General features: G+C 36.5%; 1 protein-coding gene across 13 annotated transcripts in view; it reads left to right on the top strand.

The window, feature by feature from the left end:
* The window catches only part of MYO9A (myosin IXA), a 307192-nt gene that overhangs the window by 149702 nt on the left and 134277 nt on the right, over window positions 1–23213 (top strand). For 12 of the 13 annotated variants that reach the window (XM_050796252.1, XM_050796251.1, XM_050796254.1 and 9 more), the window contains 2 exons: window positions 4457–4652; window positions 17777–17896. In XM_050796252.1, coding sequence (XP_050652209.1) covers window positions 4457–4652; window positions 17777–17896 — 316 coding nt within the window. The remainder of the gene's footprint in view (window positions 1–4456; window positions 4653–17776; window positions 17897–23213) is intronic. The other variant, XM_050796260.1, reaches the window with a different exon arrangement.

Here is a 23213-nt window from a genome sequence, read left to right as displayed (position 1 = left end):
TAGTAGAGATGGGTTTTTGCCGTGTTGGCTAGGCTGGTCACGAACTCCTGGCCCCAAGTGGTCTGCTCACCTCAGTCTCCCAGAGTGCTGGGATTACAGGTGTGAGCCACCATGCTTGATCGAAAAGTGGTTATCTAAGCTTCTATGTGAGAAACTAGGAAAAGAAGAGCAAATCAGACTCAAAGGAATTAGAGAAAGGGTGTAAAAATAAGACCAGAAATCAGTGCAATATAAAGCAGACATTGAACAAAGAAATCAACTAAGCCAAAAGTTAGTTCCTTGAAAAGATAACACAAAATAATATAAATTAAATGTAATAGGAAAATAACTGATAATATAAACAAATTTATAGATTACAGATACCAGGAATGAAAAAAGAGAACTTTACTACATACCTACAGATATTAGAAGGATATGAACATATTTTGTCAGGAAATTTGAAAACAAAAAATGGATAAATTCCATTAAAAAACATTTTACCAAAACTAACACCAGAATAAATAGAAAAACCTGAGCATTCTGTTGGCTAAATAATTTGAATCAGTAGTTCAGAACTTTTCCACAAAGGAAATCCCAGGCCCACATGATTTTACTAGTGAATGCTTCCAAACGTTTAAATATACTACTGGTCTTATACATTTTCTTTCAAATTAGACATACCCTTTAAAGATGTGTTAATGGATCTCAAGAAATAATACGAAAGATCTGATCTGGAGATACACATTTGGGCTTCATCATAAAGATAGTGTTAATTTAGCGTCATAACTTCACGCCTGTAATCCCAGCACTTTGGGAGGCCGGGGCAGGCAGATGACCTGAGGTCGGGAGTTCGAGACCAGCCTGATCAACATGGAGAAACTCCATCTCTACTAAAAAAATACAGAATTAGCCAGGCGTAGTGGCATGTATGCCTGTAATCCCAGCTATTCGGGAGGCTGAGGCAGAATTGCTTGAACCTGGGAGGCAGAGGTTACAGTGAGCCAAGATCAAGCAATTGCACTCCAGCCTGAAAAACAAGAGCGAAACTCTGTCTCTAAATAAATAAATATATAAGATAAAATAAAGTCATAACTGTGGTTCTGATCACTTGATCTAAGAGGGTTGAGTGAAGAAATGAGTGCACAGCCCGGTGTGGCGGCTCACTCCTGTAATCCCAGCACTTTGGGAGGCTGAGGTGGGTGGATCTCTTAAGTCCCTGAGTTCAAGACCAGCCTGGGGAACATGTCAAGACCTAGTGTCTACACAGAATACCAAAGGTTAGCTGGGCATGGTGGTGTGTGCCTGTAGTCCCAGCTACTTGGGAGACAGAGGGGTAGAATTCACTTGAGCCCGGGAGGCAGAGGTTGCAGTGAACTGAGATGGTACCACTGCACTCCAGCCTGGGCAACAGAACAAGACCCTATCTCCAAAAACAAACAAACCTAAAAAAGAGAAATGAGTGCACACTATTAAGCCAACCCTTGAATTTCCAATATGAACTACCAATGAGGACTTAGAAGGGCAGCATAGGAAGCAAATAGTAAACCACAAAGTATGTTCTTGTGGAAACTAGAAGAGAGATTTTGAAGAAGAATGATATGGTCAGTTGATAATGTACTTAGAAATCTAGAAATGTGAAGACAGACTATTTCATTTTGAAAATGAAGGTCAGTGGTCACTCTCAACACTTGACACTCAGCATTGAAAAGAATCCTAGATTTTTAGGTTGCATAGTGTAGTTATTAATAGGAGTAGGGCAGACTGGTGTTTCAGTTCCTACCACTGGTACTTACTGTCTCTTTGCCTTTTGGAAAGCTGCTTTACCTTTCTGTTTACTTATCAATAAATTATGGCTTATGACTATGTCTGCTTTATTGAGTATTTATTAGAATTGGATAGCAATAAGTTATGTAAAACACATAAAGTTCACGCCTCACAGCTTGTCTGCTATCAGTAGTTATTAGCTGCTGATTATGGTGTCAGAGGTTATTTGGATTTGAGTACTCTTATTCAGTTTTTCTAATTTTCTTTTATAATACATATGTTTGCTCTAAGGGTATGTAGGGACAAGCCAAGGACCAAAATTCCGGGCTTGTTTCCTGTTTTTCCTTGTTCTCAGGAGAATAAAGAAGAATTAGGAAAGGAAAGCCCTGAAAGTAATAGGATGAGTGCAAGCTGACTTCTGTACATGAGGATAGATGATATAATACTAGGTGTATTTCTCATAGAATTCTGAGTTAGAGATATTCTATGAAGTTGTACCAACTTGGAGTGATTTACTTACCAAATTTTTACTCCTTGCATTTGGTAAGATTATAGTCAATGCCTATGCTGTAATATCAGTCTGGGCCCTTGTTCCCAGAGTGGAAGTTTACTCTCCCCATTTAATTATGGTGCATTTTAACCCATTTTCTTATGTTCTAGCTCCTCCAGCCGCTGTTCTTTGGTAGATGGTTGTTCCTGCCTATTTACAATCCTTCTTATTCAGCTTTAAAAATCTATATGCTGGCTGAGCACAATGGCTTAACACCTGTAATCCCAGCATTTTGGGAGGCTGAGGTGGGGGAATTACTTGAGGCCAGGAGTTCAAGACCAGCCTGGGCAACATAGCAAGACTCTTTCTCTACCAAAATAAAAAAATTAGCCAGACATGGTGGTGTACATCTGTACTCACAGGTACCCGGAAGGCTAAGGCAAAGGATTGCCTGAGTCCAGGAGTTACAAGCTGCAGGGAGCTATGATGGTGCCAACTGTACTCCAGCCTGACCTGAAGAGTGAGACCTTGTTAAAAAAAAAAAAAAAAAAAAAAAAAACAAAAAAAAACTATATGCTGATAATAACCAAATATATTTTCTGAAATCTCCCTGGCACTCCAGACTCACAAATCCATTTGGTTATGAGTGTATGTTTTTGAGCCCTTGCTCTTCCACTTATTGTGTAATAGGAGCCAAGATATTTCACCTCTCTCTGATTCAGTTTTCTCATCTATAAAATAGGAGTAGTAATATCTATCTGAAAGGATTATTAGGAGTATTAAATGATATTACATGAGACAATACATGTAAAATGTTTAGAAGAGTGCCAGATACATACTAACCTCTAAGTGTTACCTACTATTATTATCCTCACTGGCACAAACTTCTCTTGGACAAAACTGATCTCTTGATCTTCATTTCTTATCCTCATATCTTTTCTTTCTCTAGTCTTCTCCTTATCAGTATATGGCATCTCCATCCACTGAATACCCAACCCCAGAATATAAGTTTTAACCTGATTTCCTCATTTTCTCATCACACCCTAATTAATCAGCAGATTTTTTGCCTTTACATGTCCCAAATATAACTATTTTTCATTTCTGCTGTTACAGCTGACCAAATCCAAGTCACTAGCAGTTCTTATCTGGTTTACTTTAATATCGAGCCTTCTTTTTTCCATTCTTTCTTTGAATAATTCATTTCCTATGCAGCAACCATGTATAAAACACCAGTTAACTCATGTCGTTACCTTTCCAGGGCTTTCCTTTATACTTGAATAAAATTTGAACAAACAACTGAAGTTCAGAGTCTAAATAGCCTATTTATTTATCTAATCTTCCACTACTTTCTCCTTGTTCCCAATGCTCCAGCCTGTGGTTTTTATTGCTTTTCTCCTAACTTGTCCAGCTTATCATCATCTATAGGTTGTAGGTGTTACCCTTGCTTGCTCTTCCCAGTCTTCTCATCTCTGCCTCCTTCTTGTTATTCAGCTCTCCTATTGCTGTATGTGATACCTCTTTGGAGAGGCTGTCCCTGACCAGAGTTTAACAAGCTGCTATAAAATTGTAGAATATTTATTCTAATTTACATGTATTATAGAAATCAATAGTTTTAGGATTGAATGAGACATTATAGAAGATACCCAGTCCAGTTAGCTACCTGGAGCAGACATTTCTTCTATCTCATTGTTCAACCACTGTTCAAACATGTCACTTGGGTTAGTCCATTCTCATGTTGCTATAAAGAAACACCGAAGGCTGGGCAACTTATAAAGAAAAGAGGTTTAATTGGCTCACGATTTTTCAGGCTGTACAGGAAGCAGAGCACTGATATCTACCCGGCTTCTGGTGAAGCCTCAGAGAGGTTTTACTTGTGGTGGAAGGCGAAGTGGAAGCATGTATGTCATACGGCAAGAGAGAGAGAGAACAAGAGAGAGGGAAAAAGAGATGGAGAAGTAGGAGTGCCACACTTTTAAATAACCAGATTTTGGTGAATTTAGAGTAAAAACTCACTCATTACTTTGAGGAGAGCCCCAGTCCATTCATGAGGGATCTACCTCCATGACCCAAACACCTCCCACCAGGCTCCACCTCCACCATGGGGGAATCACATTTCAACATGAGGTTTGGAGGGGCAAGCATCCGAAGTATGTTATCACTCATCATCTTGTTTTTAATAAAATTTTTTTTCCCATAAGTAACACTGGTACTTTTTTCATGTAGGATTTCCGGGAAAAAAATACAGATCATATGCGCCCAGACATTGTAGCTCTTCTGAGAAGCAGCAAGAATGCATTTATCTCTGGGATGATTGGAATTGATCCTGTAGCTGTTTTCCGATGGGCAATTCTCCGAGCTTTTTTCAGAGCCATGGTTGCTTTCAGGGAAGCTGGGAAAAGACACATTCACAGAAAAGCTGGTAAGTGGCAGTTATTAGTATTCTACCATACTTCATCTTTTTTTTACCTTTCTACTTCTCCACAAAAAGGAGTAGAATTCTTGCTACGAGATTCTCAAGGACAAAAATCCTGGTTCTGTAGTCAATCTAGTGTCATCTCTTAACCGATTTGTGACTAGGAACAGTTTTTCTTTTCTGTAGAAGAGAGTTATACTGCCTTTAAAATTATGAGGATAAAGTCAGAGCATATGTTCATGAAGTGTTCATTTTCTTTTCCTTTACTCTTAGTTCATGGATTTTTAAAAACTTTGAAATTTAGAAATAGATAAAGCAGGATACTTTTTCTGTATGCCTCCCGCTTCAATCATAAAATCTCTCATCTCACGTTCTGTGGGAGGACAACTTCATAAGCACTTTTGGCCTACTGGAAACCAAACTGTTGTTTGCGGTAGCTCTAGTCTTAGGTAGGGCCATTGCTGCATAGTGAAGATTTTGTGATACATATGCAGTTGAGATTTATGCCTTTCAGTAGAAATGTTATAGGGCTCACCTGTGCTTTCAGGACTCCCAAAGCGACTTATGTGGCTTTTTGGGATGTGCACTAGTAGTAAAACTTTTAAGTTTAGCTTTTAAATGTTTGAGACAAATAAATATATTTGAGAGAGTGTATTTCTAAAAATATATATAAAATAATTGAACCTAGTTTCTGTTTTTTCAGATTGTAAAGTATTTGAACTGGTCTTTGTAGATATATAGGGAGAATTATAGTTTGAGAAATAAAAGGACTATTTCAAACCTGGTTTGCCTTTTACAAAGTGATTTCTAAGAGATTATCTTTATAAAAAGTTTTAAGGAAATTTTTTTTTTCTTTAAGATGCTTTCTTGTTTATTATGACAAACTTTTAATCAAGAAAACCACTCAAAATTGATTAGTATCCTGCTAAGACATAATTAAGAGAAGAAACTTTTCTTGTATTCACTATCAAAGCCTATTTACCTTATTCACATTATCTGTATATTCCTTTGGCATTTAAAATCTATTATTTGTGAAAGCTAGTTGTTACATATCTGTTATTATCAATATGGGCAATGACATGCAGTGTTATTAATGATAAACCTGTATTTTCTCTACCTTGATAAAGTCTAGATTCCTTATTTTCTAATCTTGTTTTCCCTTCTGGCTAGTACAGAGCTTCCATATAATAATCTCTTTCTGAAAATTTATATTCAACATAACATGCGTATAGAAAAGTGCACAAAGCAAAAATGTGTAGTTCAGTGAAGTATCACAAAGTAAACACAACCCTGGAACTACCACCTAGGTTAAGAAACACAACATCCCAGCTACCCAAAATTTCCTCTTGGAAAAAACTTTAAAAGTTCTACTTTTTATAAAGGAAAACGAAAACTCTGGTTTGTTTGCATTTTGAGGCCTGAGCAGATTCGTTTCTGAAAGTAATTGTTTATATTACAATATATCAGTGTCAATGCCAGCATTCACCCTAACATTTTATTTTCTCCACACCGCTTCCTACCTACTTTCTTTTGGTAGGTTTAGGATAAAAACATATTATAAACTTGGAACACTGTATCACTGTAAAAACTAACAGATTGTGCAAATGGTTTAAACGGTAGATCCAGAATTTTTATAATGACCATAAATATTATGCAGTCATATTAAGATGAAATGGGAATTACAGATTAAGATGAAGTAGAAAATATGAAAGGCAGAAAAGGTGAGGTGACCAATTCTAGATGTTGGATGAGAATAAGAGGGCAAAGATAATACTTTCTAAAGAAGAAAGAAGATGTTAACCTGCAGAATTACAGTGTATTTTTATTTCCTTTGATGATATCTTAATTAAAAACTTCAGTGGACTCTTAGTTAATTGTCAAGAAACACCCTGATGGTAAACAGGTGTGTTCACCAACAATACCCTGGATTTCTTCAAGGAATTCCCTGACATTCTTTTCATCAAGCCAACTGAGCACAAATTATGATACCAAATTAAAATCTACTTTTTACTCTTATTATTGTGTTCTTTTTTTTTTATAGACTTTCATATTAAAAGACACAATACCATTTAAGGCCTTTAAATCAAAAGTAATTCAACTATTTTTGAGAAAATGTTACTATAATTGCAGAATGTGTATTATGGTGATCAGGCTGTTGGAAACCATAAAATGTTCTTAGTGGAGTCACATCAATAGGCAGTCTCAGTGAAGCTGCATGTTGGCCCTGCTGAGAGGTAGAATGAGAAATGGCAATGATTTGTCTGGTCAGCAGTGAGAAAGTAGAGAACAGATGATCCAGTTGTATCATCAACCTTGCCTGTGATTTCCTCCTCATAAATAAGGAAGAGCCCAGAGTAGAGAATACTATTTAAGGATCATGAAGAAGATATAGCAGAAATCATAACCTGACTGGGAATTATACAGTATGTAGAACTGAGTACAATGATGCTTTCAAATAGGAATTTAGTCTAAAAAGGCTAGGCAAAGATGGGTAATTCAGCTGTGCCATCAGGATGAGACATGAACAAGAGGGTCCAAAGTATTTTTCAGTTTCTTCATCTACAAGGAGAGAAGCTGAAACCCTTTATATAGTGTCTGCAGATAAGAGAGCTTTAAGGGTTTCCACAGAACCTGTTTCTCTTCTTCATCCCACTGAATAGACTATGTGACTCTGATGTACTCCTGTTTGTTTCTGTAAGTGGGAGAAGTGTTCTAGTGACCATCTATTTTCAAAATTGACCAGATACTAAAATTGATTTGGGTATCACCATAAGTCTAAAATCTCTATGCTGTACTTTGTACACAATTCTTCCTAGTACTTAATAGATTTAAATAAACTTTTGTTAAAAAAAAAAAAAGACTATTTTTTATAAATCATTTCTGTATTGGTCAGTATAGTAGGGCAATTAAGAATAAGGATTTTGGATAGACATCAGTGAAATGGTGGGGTAAGGACCTCTAAAAATTTTCTCATAATAGCAATGAGAAAATGGGCAAAAATTGTCAAAACAACTTTGTCAGAACCCTGGAAATTAATCAAAGGCTCACAGTAACCTGAGAAGTGTTTATGTAAGAAAAAAGGCTGAATATCGTAAAGCCAGTGTACTTTGTGGCATTTTAACATGTAATGTTCACATCCCTTCCTCTTCAGATCCATGGTAGCCTAGAAAACCGACAGCCTGGATCATGGTGGAAATCAGCAGTGTGGCAACCACTTGGAGGGAATAGAAGCAATTTGAGCTCCTTCAATGCCCCATTCCCAGAGAATTTTCATTATTCCACCTACGGGGTGATTTCCTGAATACCCTACTTACCACACTGTCTTTGTTTAACCTCACTTGGAGTTTGCCCACTGCGAACAGCCTTTAACCCCCAGGGGCATTGTGCACAGCAAACAGAATAGGTTGTTGAACATCACAGCTGCCTGTGGCAGTAGGCAACAGTTGAGACAACCAATATCTTAACCAAAATGCTTAAAAGGATGAGCTGGGGAATGAGATCTCCATATGACCTTGAAAAGTTCAAACATATTCCTGGGCATCTAGATGGCTGTGCGTATATATGGGGTTGTGTACATGCTCAGGACTATGTGCATTCTCAAGAAAGACCAACAATGTCCTGATTGCTTGCTGAATAACTTTAAGGCTCTGAGCAAGCAGGAAGTGAAGGCCAAGGCAGTTTATAAGCTCCCTAGCCAAGTGTCGAAGGTGTGCCTCAACTCACAGACATTGACCATTGAAAAAGCCTGGGAGACTTACTCGTTTTTAGGCAGGTGGTATGTCTCTCTTCAGTCATTGCCTGACCACTAAGCTAACTGAGCAGAGACTTGAATGGTCACATGTGACAAAGAGTACAAACCTTACAGAATTCGTTCAGGAAAATTGTTTTTAAAAACAACTACAAGGTTGTTGTAGCAGTGGCTCACGCCTGTAATCCCAGCACTTTGGGAGGCCGAGGCAGGTGGATCACAAGGTCAGGAGTTCGAGACCAGCCTGGCCACCATAGTGAAACCCCTTCTGTACTAAAAATACAAAAATTAGCTGGGTGCGGTGGCAAGTATCTGTAATCCCAGCTACTCGGGAGGCTGAGGCAGGAGAATTGCTTGAACCCGGGAGGCGGAGGTTGCAGTGAGCCAAGATTGCACCACTGTACTCCAGCCTAGGTGACAGAGCCAGACTTCATATCAAAAAAAAAAAACAAAACCAAAAAACAACTACAAGAGACAGCAACAACAGCAAACCCTAGGGATGAGGGAAAATCTAATTTCCAGACTTACCACATTATATTATTTAAATAACACAAAATTATGAAACATAGAAAGTTTGAACTATACACAGGAAGGAAAGAATCAATAGAAACCATCCTCATGGAAAGCCAGACATTGAATTTAATGAAGACTTTAAGCTATTTCAAATATGTTCAAAGAGCTAAAGCTCGCAACAATGTCTGAGGAGTTAAAGGAAAATAGGGAATATTACTAAAAAGATAAAAGTTACATATGTGTAAATATTTATGTCAGTAAATAGTTAAATATGAAAGACAGTATAAATGTATTTTTTTACATTTCATAACTCTTATTTTCCCTCCAATATGATTTGGAAAAAAATATAATCACTGAAATGAAATATTGGCTAGAGGAGTTCAACAGCAGATTTGAACAGATAGAAGAATCAGTGAATTTGAAGACAGATAATTGAGATTATCCAGCTAAAACAACAGAAAGAAAAAAGAATGAGGAAAAATGATCAGAGCCTCAGAGACCTGTTAGATATCATCAGGCATACCAATTTCTGAGAATCTAGAAGGTAAGAAGAGAAAGGAGTAGAAACAATATTTGAAGAGATAATGGCCATAAACTGTTCAAATGTGATGAAAGAATATTGCCTGTAACTCCAAAAAGCCCAGTGAATTATAAGGAGAATCGATTCAAAGAGATCCAAATTCAGATACATCATAGTAAAAGTGTCCGTGTCCAACGACAAAGAGAGAATATTTGAAAGCAGCAAAAGAAAAGCAACTCATCTTATACAAACTATCTTCAATAAGATTAACAGCTGATTTATTATCAGAAGCCATTGGGTTTCCTATTACAAACTTGATATGTAAATTTTTTTAAAAACAGAAACCACTGGGGCTAGATGGTAGCAGGATGGCATTTGAAGCTCTGAAAGAGAAAAAGACTGCCAATCAGGAATTCTGTATCCAGCAAAACTATCCTTCAAAATGATGATGAAATTAAGATATTCCCAGTTAAATCAATCCTGAGCAATTTATTACTAGCAAACCCGCCCCACCAGAAGTACTAACGGGAGTTCTTATGGTTGAAGTGAAAGTACACTAGACAGTAACTAATGCATATGAAGAAATAAAGACTGTCATTATTGCCAACTACAGGAAGACAGTATATAAATACATTTTTTATGCTCTTTTCTTCTAATCTAATTTTGAAAGATAACTTGCATAAAGCAATAATTATAATTCTTTCCTGATGGACATACAATTTTGAAGACATAATTTTTAGGACAATAACAGTAAAAAGGAGTAGGGAGGGAATGGAGCTATGTGGGAGGAAAGTTTTTTTTATATACTATTGAAATTAACTTGTTTTAAATCCTGACTAGATTCTGTAAGTTCAGATGTTAATTATAATTCCCTTGGCAACCATTAAGAAAAGAGCTAAAAAGTGCTATAGTAACAGAAATAACAAGAAAATTAAAATAGTGTACTAGGAAACATCTTATTTATTTATTTATTTGTTTATTTAGAGATCGAGTCTCGCTCTGTTGCCCAGGCTGGAGTGCAGTGGTGCAATCTTGGCTCACCGCAACCTCCACCTCCCAGGTTCAAGCAATTCTTTTGCCTTAGCCTCCCAAGTAGCTGGGACTACAGGCACACACCACCACACCCAGCTAATTTTCGTATTTTTAGTAGTGATGGGGTTTCACCATGTTGGCCAGGCTGGACTTGAACACCTGACCTCAAGTGATCTGCCCACCTTGGCCTCCCGAAGTGCTGGGATTACAGGTGTGAGACACGATGCCTGACTGAAAACATCTATTTAATAGAAAGGAAAGCAGTAATGAGTAATTGAGAAACAAAAATGTCTTAATATGTGAAAATTAAACAGCATACTTCCAGATAACCAATGGGTTGAAGAAGAAATCACAAGATTAGAAAATACTTTGAGATGTAGTGGAGGCAAAAACAATACACCAAAACTGATGGGATTCAGCTAAAGCAGTTCTAGGAGGGAAGTTTATATCTTTAAATACCTACATTTAAAAAAGAAGAAAGATCTCAAATCAATAAGCTAATACTCTACCTTAAGAATCTGGAAAAAAAAAAAAAAAAACTCAAAGCACATGGAAGGAGGGATGTAACAAAGAGTAGATCTGAAATAAACGAAGTAGAGAAAACAGTACAGAAAACAAAACCGTGTTGGTTTTCTAAAAAGATAAATGAAATTGACAGACCTTGAGCTAGACTTGACCAAGAAATAGAGAAGACCTCAATTTACTAATTTCAGTAATGAAAGTCGGGGGGGCAATTTTATTGAATTTATGGAAGTGAAAAAGAATTCTAACAGTATGAATGGTTATATGGCAACAAGTTAGAACCTAGTTGAAATGGACAAATTCTTGAATACAAACAACCAATACTTACTCCAGAAGAAACAGAAAATTTGAATAGGCCTGTAACAAAGAAAGAGAATTTGTAATAACATCCTACAAAGAAAAGCCAAGGACAAGGGAATTCACTGATGAATTCTTCCAAATATTTAAAGAAGAATTAACACTAATCCTTTGTAAGCTCTTCCAAAAAACAGAATATGAGGGAATATTTTTCATACCATTTTGTGAGGCAGTATTACCTGGATAGCAGACATCACAAGAAAAGAATACCACAAACAGATATCCCGTATATATATATACACGCAAAAATCCTTAACAAAATTCTAACAAATGGAATCTAGCAACAGATAAAAAGTATTATACACCATGACTTATTGGAGTTTACCCAGGAATGCAAGGTTGTTCAACTTATGAAAATGAATCAATGTAATAAAAACCACATTAATAGAATAAAAGATAAAAATCACATCATCACCCTCAGAGACACAGAAAAAAGCATTTGACACAAGCCAACACATTCCTACAAAGACACTGAACAAATTGGAAATATAAGGGAAGTTTCTCAACCTGATAAGGGAATCTGTAAGACACCCAAAACTTGCATCATACTTAACGGTGAAAGACTGAATGTTTTCCTTTTCCGCTAAGATCGAGAATAAGACAAGATACCCGTTTTTACCTCTTCTGGTTAACATTGTCCTGGAGGTTCTGACCAGGGCAGTTAGGCCAGAAAATGAAATAATTTGAAAGGAAGAAATTATTTAGGTTACAGGTGATGTGATACTGTGTATAGAATATCTAAGGAATCTATAAAAAACGTAAAGCCAATAAGTGAGGTCAGCAAGGTTGTAAGGCACGAGATCAATATGCAAAAATAAGTTGTATTTCTATAGTGTAGCAATGAACAACCTGAAAACAAAATTAAATCGGTGCTCATTTACAGGAACACCAATAATAATAAAATAGTTATGATTAAATTTAACAAAAAGAGTTGCAAGACTTGTACACTGAAGACCACAAAACACCTTTGAACAAACCTGAAGAATACCTGAATAAATGGAGGGATATCCTGTGTTCATGCATTTGAAGACTTAATATGGTTAAGATGGCACCATGGCCCAACAAATCTACTGATTTGATGCAGTTTGATGCAGTCCCTGTCGAAACCTCCGCTGCCTTTTTGTAGAAATTAACAACCTGATCGTAAAATTGATACGGAAAGGGATCTGGAAATGCAAGAACAAATTTGGAGGACTTGAACTTCCCAATATGTATTAGGCAATGGATTCTTCCATGTAACAACAAAAAGACAAAGGACAAAAATGGATAAATTGTACTTCATCAAATTGTAAACTTTTGTGCTTCAAAGAACATTATCAAGAAAGTGAAATTACAGTCTGCAGAATAGTAGAAAATACTTGTAAATCATATATTTGATGAAGAACTGGCATCTAGAATATATAGAGAGCTCTTATTACCCAATAACAAAAAAGAAACCAATCTAATGTGGGCAATGGATCTGAAAAGACACATGCAAATGGCCAGTAAACACACTAAAAGATGCTCAGTATCGTTTGTCATCAGGAAAGTGCAAATGAAATCAATAATGAGATAGCCATCACAACTACTCGGATGGCTATAATAAAAGATAGGTAATATCAAATTTTAGTGAGGATATGGAAAAATTAGAAGTCTTGTATACTACTGATGGAAATGTAAAATGATGTAGCCACTTTGTAAAACGTTTTGGCAGTTCCTCAGAAAGTTAAATATAGAATTATATTTGACCCACCAATTCTGCTCCTAGGTATATACTTAGAAGAACAAACTAAACAAAATGTGTAGACAGATATTCTTCACAACATCTTTCTAATATCCAACAAGTAGAGACAACCCAAATGTTCCATCAACTGATGAATGGATGAACAAAATGTGGTATATGTATACATGGAATGTTATTTGTCCATAAAAGAAATGAAATACTGGTACATGCCACAATATGAATGAACCTTGAAAGCATTAAGATATATATATATGTGTGTGTGTATATATATACAAGTGTATATGTATATATACATATGTGCTGCATATATGTATGTATATACTAATACATATGCTACACACATGCTACATGTATATGATACATACACACACACACACACACACACACACACATATATATATATTTTGAGACGGAGTCTCACTCTGTCACCCAGGCAGGAGTGCAGTGGTGCCATCTTGGCTCACTGCAACCTTCACCTCCCAGGTTCAAGCAATTCTCTTGCCTTAACCTCCCTAGTAGCTGGGACTACAGTCACTCGCCACCATGCCTGGCTCTTTTTATATTTTTAGTAGAGATGAGGTTTCACTGTGTTGGCCAGATTTTTTCTTAAGAGCCGGGTTTCGCTGTGTTGCATGTGTTGGAATGCAGTGGTGCTATCACAGTTCACTGTAGCCTCAAACTCCTGGGCTCAGGTACCTTCCTGCTTCAGCGTCTCAAGATTCTGGAGCTACAGCACATGCCACCATGCCTGGCCTTTTCTTTTTTTAAGTTTGTTTTTAGACTTGGGGTCTTGCCGAATTACCCAGGGTGGTCTTGAACTCCTGGCCTTAAGTGATCCTCCCTGCTCAGCCTCCCGAGTGTCTGGGATTACAGGTGCATGCTGCCATGCCTGGTTCTCATTATGATATATCAAAGAAGTACAGTTTCCATATTTGTAATATGGAGTCATATAATACTCTATATTACAAAATGGAATATTGTATGATTCCATTTATGTGAATTGTCCAGAATAAGCAAATCTGTAGAAACAGAACTTAGATTAGTGTTTGCCTAGGACTAGAGGGTCAGGTATGGAGCTAAGAGACAGGGAGAGCGATAGAGAGTATGGGTGGCTTTTTGTATGATCAAAATGTTCTAAAATTGATTGTGGTAATGTTTATGTAGCTTCATGCATTATACTAAAAGCATTTAATTGTATACTTTAAATCAATGAATTGTTTAGTAGGTGAGTTGTATTTCAATAAAACTGTTACAAACATACAAAAAAGAATATTCTAAAGTGCTTTTATTCATAATAGCTTCCAAGTGTTCATCAGTGGAAGAATGGATGACCAAATTGTGATATACTCCTACCATGTAACATTACTCAGCCATGAAAAGAAACAAACCACTGATAGAATGAATGAGTCACAAAAAATCCTGAGCAAAAAGCTACATATGAAAGAATATATGCTGTGTTATTTCTTTGGTTTAAGAACAGACAAAATGGCTGGGCCCAGTGGCTCATGCCTGTAATCCCAGCACTTTGGGAGGCCGAGGTGGGTGGATCACCTGAGGTCAGGAGTTCAAGACCAGCCTGACCAACATGGAGATACCCTGACTCTACTAAAAATACAAAAAATTAGCCAGGCTTGGTGGCACATGCCTGTAATCCCCAGCTACTTGGGAGGCTGAGGCAGGAGAATCACTTGAACCCAGGAGGTGGAGATTGTGGTGAGCCGAGATCGCACCGTTGCACTCCAGCCTGGGCAACAAGAGCGAAACTCCGTCTCAAAAAAAAAGTAATAAATTGTGATAAATCAGAACTTGATTACTTCTGGTGGGATCAGGGGCAAGGGTAGTACTGATAGGAACGGAGATAAAATAACTTGGGGATTGTGATAGAAATGTTCTCTATCTTGATTCAGGATTTTGTGGACGTAAACGTTTGTTTAAATTCATCAAACTGAGTACTTAAGAAAAGTGTATTTTATGTTTGTGAAATAGAGCTTTTAAAAAAATGGCCTTAAGGCTTTGAGTTGACATTACAGAAACTTTTATAGGGCCAAAGATATTGTAAGGTCTGAATGATACTTTGGAGCTGGAATTGAGCCTCTGTTACATAGTCCGAGTCCTTCAAACCTTCAAAGTTATGGAACTTTTCTGTCACTAAAAAAATTGTTGAAAAATGCTGGTCCTGCGTAAGAAAAAACGAGGAACCTTAGCAATCTGTGTTAGGCCTTAGATAAGGTTATAAAGAAGTTAGCTTTAAAAAAAAATCAATGCCCTACATCTGCACCATATGTGAGTATGGGTTCTGAATTTATACTTTGTGTTTGGTGCATAATGTCAAACTAAGAAATTATCATCAAAACCAGTCCAGCAACTAGCATAAGCAAATACTAAATAAATCTCTTTTAAGAGTTGATGATCAGTAGGCCGGGAGCAGTGGCTCATCCCAGCACTTTGGGAGGTTGAGGCAGGCAGGTCACGAGGCCAGGAGATTGAGACCATCCTGGTCAACATGATAAAACCCCGTCTCCACTAAAAATACAAAAATTAGCTGGGCATGATGGCACACCCCTGTAGTCCCAGCTACTGTGGAAGCTGGGTCAGGAGAATTGCTTGAACCTGGGACATGGAGGTTGCAGTGAGCCGAGAGTATACCACTGCACTCCAGCTTGGTGACAGAGTGAGACTCCGTCTCAAAAAAAAAAAAATAGTTGATGAGACTCCTTAGAAAATAATCCCCACTGAAAATATAAACCATCCTAGGAAACCAAACTACCTTGGCAGGGGTTTGGTACATAAACCAAGGAATATCACTTTAAGATTTAGAAATTATATCATAAAACAAACAAGGAATATCACTTTAAGATTTAGAAATTATATCACAGTCTGGAAAACAATGTTCAAAATTATAAAAAGGTATAGAAAGCAGAATGAAAGAACAGGAGAGAGGTTAAAGAAACTAATCTAGGCATGGTGGTGAGACAAAGCAGTCACAGATACAAAAATACCCATATTTAAATGTCACTGCCACCATTTATTAGATGAAATAGAAAATAGAGTTTGGTGGTTGTAGTAATGTTGACTGATTTTTTAAAACTCTACATAATAATTTAGTGTATTTTAATATCTTGAGCTGTTATACAGAATACTTTAACACATAATATTCTTGAATTATTTTTCACTAGCAGATTATCAGATTAGCTGTTGAAAGGCGTGATTGTTTAGTGATAACTTCTTCAATTTACAATTTGAATGGAGTCTGACTAGAACTCACTAAGTGTTTTTTCCTCAACTGGTCCCCTTCAGCTGACTGCCAAACCAAGTGCTGTGGAGTCTGAGGCCTAAGTTTTCTTTCTCCAAGCAATCCATCAAAGGGGATTACTGGTAATAATGAGAATAGAGTATTTTTATCGAGGTATCTTTTGAGTAAGAAATGAAGTTAAGCTCGGTTATACTTCTCTTTTTAAAACATTCAACCTTTGTACCTATTGACTTTTTGTATTGTACAAATAATATAGTATTTTACTAGTTTAGTTACTTTTTATTATGAAAAATATTTCAAATTCACTTTATTTTTTAAAAGCCTGTTTCTGTGTATAGTATTATATGATTTATGGTATTAGATTCCCTCTGCATTGCTATATATGGCTGCCTATTCTCTGCATATATAAATTCAATTTAGAGAATTAGAACGAGACTAAAATATGCCCTACAAACCTCTTTGAATCAGTATGAGACTGTTTAACTTTTAAACTTATTCTACTATGAGATTTTTCCAAAGATTGTTCTCTTGTATCTCATTCCTAATTATACAGTAAAATGCAGTAATAGAACTTCAGTTCATTTTAATGTGTTACTTAATTTGCCTCTATGTTATTATACACTTTGTCTTCTAAAAGCAAACTTACTTAAATTTGAACATTATACCCTAACTCCAGAGGTGATCTCTGAATAAATGATACACAACCACCACTCTAAAGCCTGGAAACTCTTTATTGCTAATATTTATGGCACTCATCTCCCATTCACTTTATTGCTTAAGTACTCACCTTAAATAACACTGATCTGGGGCTTTGGTCTTTACTTGAATGTGCTCTCTTCTTTTTTTCACTGGTAGCTGATTTTTATCCTACTTTCCTAAGAATTGATAATGAGGTACAGATTCTTCAGCTTTGTTTTCAAATTTGTAATTACAGAAGTGCTGCTGGGCTTTCCTGCTCTATGGTGCTTTTCTTCATATTTTCATTATTGACACACTTGTTGGAATTCCTACAAGTGTGGTTAATTGCAGGATTTGTGAAAGAATTGTTTAACTTTCAGTAAATTATTTTGGGTATATTTCTCTTCGGGGTTCCATCAGTGTTGCCAACTATATGTTAATTATGTTTGAGACCTGATAAAAATGAGTCTATTTTTAAAAAATAAATCTTACAAATTGCTTTTGAATTTTTGCTTGTATTGAGAAATTTTTAATATGGTGTTAACTAACAATTTTTTGAGTACTGAAAAAGACACTTTGAATATCTGAAAAGGCCTTTATTTTTTCCTATTATTTTTAAGCATTTTCCTCAAAATAATTGGACATTCACATATAACCTCTATTATTTGATACATTTTTATACACCCTTAAATAGTTGGCAGCATTGTCCTTGATTCTCTGTTGGTTTGGGCTTATATAATGTCTTTTTCTTTTCTCCATTTTTTTTTTTTTTTTGCTTCCTAAGGACATGATGATACAGCGCCATGTGCAATTTTGAAAAGTATGGATAGTTTTAGCTTTCTCCAACACCCAGTCCACCAGAGGAGCTTAGAGATTCTGCAGAGATGCAAGGAAGAGAAGTACAGTAAGGCTACAAATCCTGATAAACTGTTATCACATATCCATTTGGAAATGGAAACCAGGAGCATCTTACACCAGGGTGGGATATAGATTCCACAGGCAACATGGCCTCCATAAACCTCTGAGCAGTCTTTGAAAATTTCTGTTGAGTCTTTAGTAGTTTCTTTTGAAAATACTGATAAACTTTTTTTTAACTGTGGTGACTTTTCTGTTTGCCTGTGATCATTGGATTGTTAATTATACTTGGTTACAGTCACTGGATTGGTTTCTATTTGTCTTTCAAGTAGCCAAGTGATGGATAGGAATCAACAATGTTTTCTTTCCTGCTCATTAAAAAAAAAAAAAAAAAAAATTGAGGTCTAATTGAAGTAAAAAACTGAATGCAAAGAGAACAGTTTGGTAAGTTTTGACGTATGTAGGCACCCATGAAATTATCTCCAGAATCAAAATAATGAATATGTTCAGCATTCCCAAAAAGTTTTCTCATACCCCTTTCTAAATCTGGCTGATTTTTGTGTTTGCTTATGCTTGAATTTCAACATTAGCAAATGTTATTTTTGTGTATCATTGGTAAATCCACTTAGTTTGATTGCAGTGCTTCAACCAGCCTTTCCTATGTCTGGTTTAGAGCAAAGCCACCGCATTAATGTTTTGACTTGAGGAAGAATAACAGAATCATGGTGCATGTTCTTTTGTTTGCTTTTTTATAAAATTGGTGTAAAAAGATGCCCTTGGTCTCCATTTCCTTTCTTGCTCTTTACTTGTTGTACTCATTCTGCATGAAAATTGATTCTTTTGCCAGTTGTAAGATTAGTTACTATTATTGAGGCACTGCTATTGTGAGAATAAGTGGATCCTTCAAAATACTCAAAGACAACTCAGCAATTTGCATATAATGGACCTACATAATCTGTTCTGAGCTTTTAATAAATTACCACTGATTTAGTTTGCTAATTTCACAGTTTTCTGGTTGAAATTCCATGAAATTTTACTATCCAGTTGTCAGTGAGAGGAGAATATAAGTAGAATTCCTAAGAGCAAATGTTGTGGATTCTTTTTCAATTCCTGTTACCGTCTTGGTTAAAAAAAAAGGGGTGTGTAATGTATTTTGAAAAACAGTATTTAAAGTATTTTCTCATTTTAAGAAGAACAAAGGTAAGTGTTTCATTTTAAAAAGACATCCTTAATATTATTCTTAATTGTTGCTGGTGTTTCTGAGAGGAATGTAACAAATCCTCATTCCAGTTATTCATCTTCCTATTCTGTCTTTTAATCCATGGGACATTATTTAAAATAGTCTATAAATCATTTTGGGGAGCTTAAATTAATTTCTCTTAATTCTTTAAATAGTTGCAAATGGTTTATTTGCTTTGTTTTTTCATGACTCAGCCTACAACCCCAGACCTGATTGTATGCCAGCTACATATGGATCTTGACTAGGAAGGCACCAGTTTCAGCATAGGCTACATGAAGAAATTGTGCGTCTATGTGTGTTTACTTGCAAATTTCTACTTTTGTGAACGTTGGAGCTCTTCCATTATTTTATGTAATTTATTCCATTTTCCACTATAGTATTAGCAATATACTAATTATAAAAAGGTATCACATTATAAATTTTATTATATGTAAAATTGTAAATTCAAGTTTTGGAAATTGTTCTTAAGAAAACGGGACTACCAGCTTTAGGTAGTGGTGAATTGGTGAGGTGAATGAATCCTCCCACAAGTAACAGCGATAAAACCTGAAAAAAAAATTTTAAAATAACCGAGTATTTGAAAGTACGGGAAAAAGACCAAAAGTAGGCAGAAAGTAGGGAAAAGTCTATTCTTTAAAGGTAGTAAAGCAGTGGGTAAGAATTGTGAATTTGTAGCTTTTTATACAAGGGGTTTTCCTAACTTGCATGGTTTCAGAGATAGAAAACAACCACCACCACCATACTGGCTTATTATGTTGGAAGACTTTCAGAGCAGCTTGGAGTTTAGGAGGAAAATCCTGGAACTGAGAGAGCTGCTAAAGGGCTAAAACACAAATTAAAGTATGAACTCTGCACAAATCCCTGGCTGACTGCTGTGAGTATGCAGGGAAGACCCCAGGAACCGTATTAAAAAAAAAAAAAAGTGGAAACCAAATAAAAGATAATCCTTGAAAGACATAACTATAATAGCTGAGATTTGCAACTTTGCTGCTTTTTAGAAAAACTGAGGAAATTTTCTGCCTGTGCTTAGCTTGTGTGGGAAAAACAAGTCTTTTTGCCTTAATTGGAGTCCCATAGGAAATGAGAGATAAAGGAGTCGGAAAATTATTTGAAGACAGTGGCAGAAAACATCCCTTATTTGGTTAAAAAAAAAAAAAAAAACCCAACATAGTGAAACCCTGTCTCTACTGAAAATATAAAATTTAGCCAGGCATGGTAGTGCACACCTGTAATTCCAGCCTCCTCGTGTGGCTGAGGCACAAGAATTGCTTGAACCTGGGAGGTAGAGGTTGCAGTGAGCTGAGATCACACCCCTGCACTCCAGCCTAGGCAACAGAGCGAGACTCTGTCTCAAAACAAACAAATACTAGCTTACAGATCCAGGAAGATCAGTGACCACAAAGCCGGATAAATATGAAGGAAAACTACACCTAGGCACATTATAGATTAAAATGTTAAAGGTAAAGAGAAAATCTTGAAAGCAGCCTGGAAAATATGTACATATTAAATACAGGGGAATAATGAGATGATTAACACCTGACTTCTCAGTAAAAATAATGGAGGCCAAAAGGTGTCAAAAAATCATGTTTAATGTGTCATGTCCCCCACCTCCCCCAAAAAAATCTGAACCAGAATTTCTATATTTGCAGTTTGGGTCCAGACAAGTTAACTGATAGAAGAAAAATTAACAATCTTCAGAAGAACCTAACAGTATCCACTGTTGCTGTGATGTGTTATCCACAATGTCCTGTTACCATGTAGCAAAAGTATCCTTCAAAAATGAAGGTGAAATACATTTTCAGACTAATGGAGTCTGAGAATTTGTCACCATATGCATTCTATGGGAAATGATAATAGAAATTCTTCATGCTCAAGGGAAATCATCCCAGGATCGTAACTTGGGTCTATAGTAGGGGTTGGCAAAATTTTTCTGCTAAGAGCAGACAGTGAATATTTTAGGCTTTGTAGGCCAGTATGGTTTCTGTTGCAGCTACTCAACTCTTCTGTGAAGGGAGCTATAGACAATACATAAATAAATGAGTATAGCTGTGTTCCAATAAAGCTTTATTACGGACATTGATACTTAAATTTCAAAAAATTTTCACATGGTACAAAAATGTTCTTTTTCTCCTCAGTTAAAAACTATATAAGCCATTCATAGGTCATACAAAAACAGGCAGTGGGTTTGGTTTAGGCCATGGACTCTAGTTTGCTGATACATGCATGAATTACTGGCAGGAATAAAGAAGGCACAACTAATAAATATGTATAAAAATATAAATGACTACACATATTTTCTTGCCTTCTCTTAATTAAAAAAAGACTGTTTAAAGTAAAAAATCTGACATCATTTTGACGGTTTAAAATATGTCCACAAATTGATACTCCCCCCTTCATAAGGCATGTGCTGTACTTAGTGACTTGCATCCAAGAAATGGAATGTGGCAGAAGTGACAGTGTGTGACCTTCAATATTAAGACATAAAGATATTGCGGCCTTTCCTCCTTCTCTTTGTTTCTGGTGCTCCCGCCTTCTCTCCAAAGTGGCTCTTCTCTGAAATTTCTCAGGGAGGAAATTAGAGGAGTGAGGAGAAATTGAAGTTTTGGGGAGCATGAGCTATACCCCACTTCCAGAAATGACAGGAACCCTAGAAAGAAGGAATCAGATGGCAGAAGGAGAACGGGTAGAAAAGAAGAATCTGACTTTAATTTGCACCCATTCTTTTGGCCTTCAGTTCCGTTTGGGATGATTGAGAATATAATGTGCATCAGCAAGATGAAGGATCAGCAATTGCCAGGGAAGGGCTGAGGGCTTACTCCACCTCGTTACTCTCACCTTGCTGACAGTGCCTATTTTAATGTCCCTAACCTCAGGTATCAGTATGGTCATTCAGATGATTGAAAATTTAGTGGATTGTCTGATCAAAATGGAATTAAATGCAAATCAATAACAGATATATCTGAGAAACCTTCAAATATTTGAAAAATAAAATGTATATGTAACTAATGAGTTGAAAAAATTTCATAAGGGTAACTTGGAGGTTTTTTGATCTGAAAGATGATGGAAACACAACATATTACAACTTATGGACTACAAAGGAAGAAGTACTTAGGAGAAAACTTACAGCTTTAAATTCTTAAATTAGAAAAGTAAGGTAAAATAATCAGTGATTTAGGCTTTCACTTTAAGCTAGGAAGAAAAGAGCATATTAGACTCCAAATAAATAGAAGGAAGTAAATAAAACTTTTTTTTTTTTTTTTTCCTGAGACAGAGTCTGGCTCTGTTGCTCAGGCTGGAGTGCAGTGGCACCACCTTGACCCACTACAACCTCTGCGTCCCAGGTTCAAGTGATTCTCATGCCTCAGCCTCCCAAGCACCTTGGGCTACAGGTGGATGCCCACTGTTTTGCTTTGTTTTGTTTCGTATTTTAGAGATAGGAGCTCGTTTTGTCATGCAGGCTGGAGTGCAATGGCACAATCATGGCTTGTTGCAGCCTTGACCTCCTCGGCTCAAGTGATCTTCCCACCCCAGTCTCTCAAGTAGCTGGGTCTACAGGTGCATGCCACCATGCCCTGCTAATTTTTAAATTTTTATTTGTGGAAATGGAGTCTCACTGTGTTGTCCAGGTTGTTCTCAAACTCCTGGCTTCAAGCAATCCTCCTGCCTTGGCCTCCCAAAGTACTAGGATTACAGATGTGAGCCACTACATCTGGCCTAAAGCTGGTTTTTTGAAAAGAACAATGAAGCTGATAAATTTCTAGCCCAGCATGGTGCAGTAGAACTTTCTGCGATGTGGAAATGTTCTCCAGCTACACTGTCAGTACTGTAGCTGCTAGCCACATGTGGCTGTTAAGCACCGAACTGTGTCTGGTGTAGCTGAAACTGAAGTTCTCGTTTTGTTTAATGAGTTTATATAGCCACATATAGCTAGTGGCTACTGTATTGGACAGTGCAGTTATAGCTATTTTGATCTAGAAAAGTAAGAGAAGACACAAAGCTATTACCTAGAATGAAAGAGTGGCCACAATTGTAATTTCTACAGAAATCAGAAGTTTGACAAAGAGATTATGAACATTTATGGCAATCTGTTCAACTGACATGAAATGGAAAAATTCCTTGAATGTCA

The sequence above is a fragment of the Macaca thibetana genome, chromosome 7 (genome assembly GCF_024542745.1).
Source record: "Macaca thibetana thibetana isolate TM-01 chromosome 7, ASM2454274v1, whole genome shotgun sequence".
Classification (NCBI taxonomy): domain Eukaryota; kingdom Metazoa; phylum Chordata; class Mammalia; order Primates; family Cercopithecidae; genus Macaca; species Macaca thibetana.
This window is presented reverse-complemented; position numbering and strand designations above follow the sequence as displayed.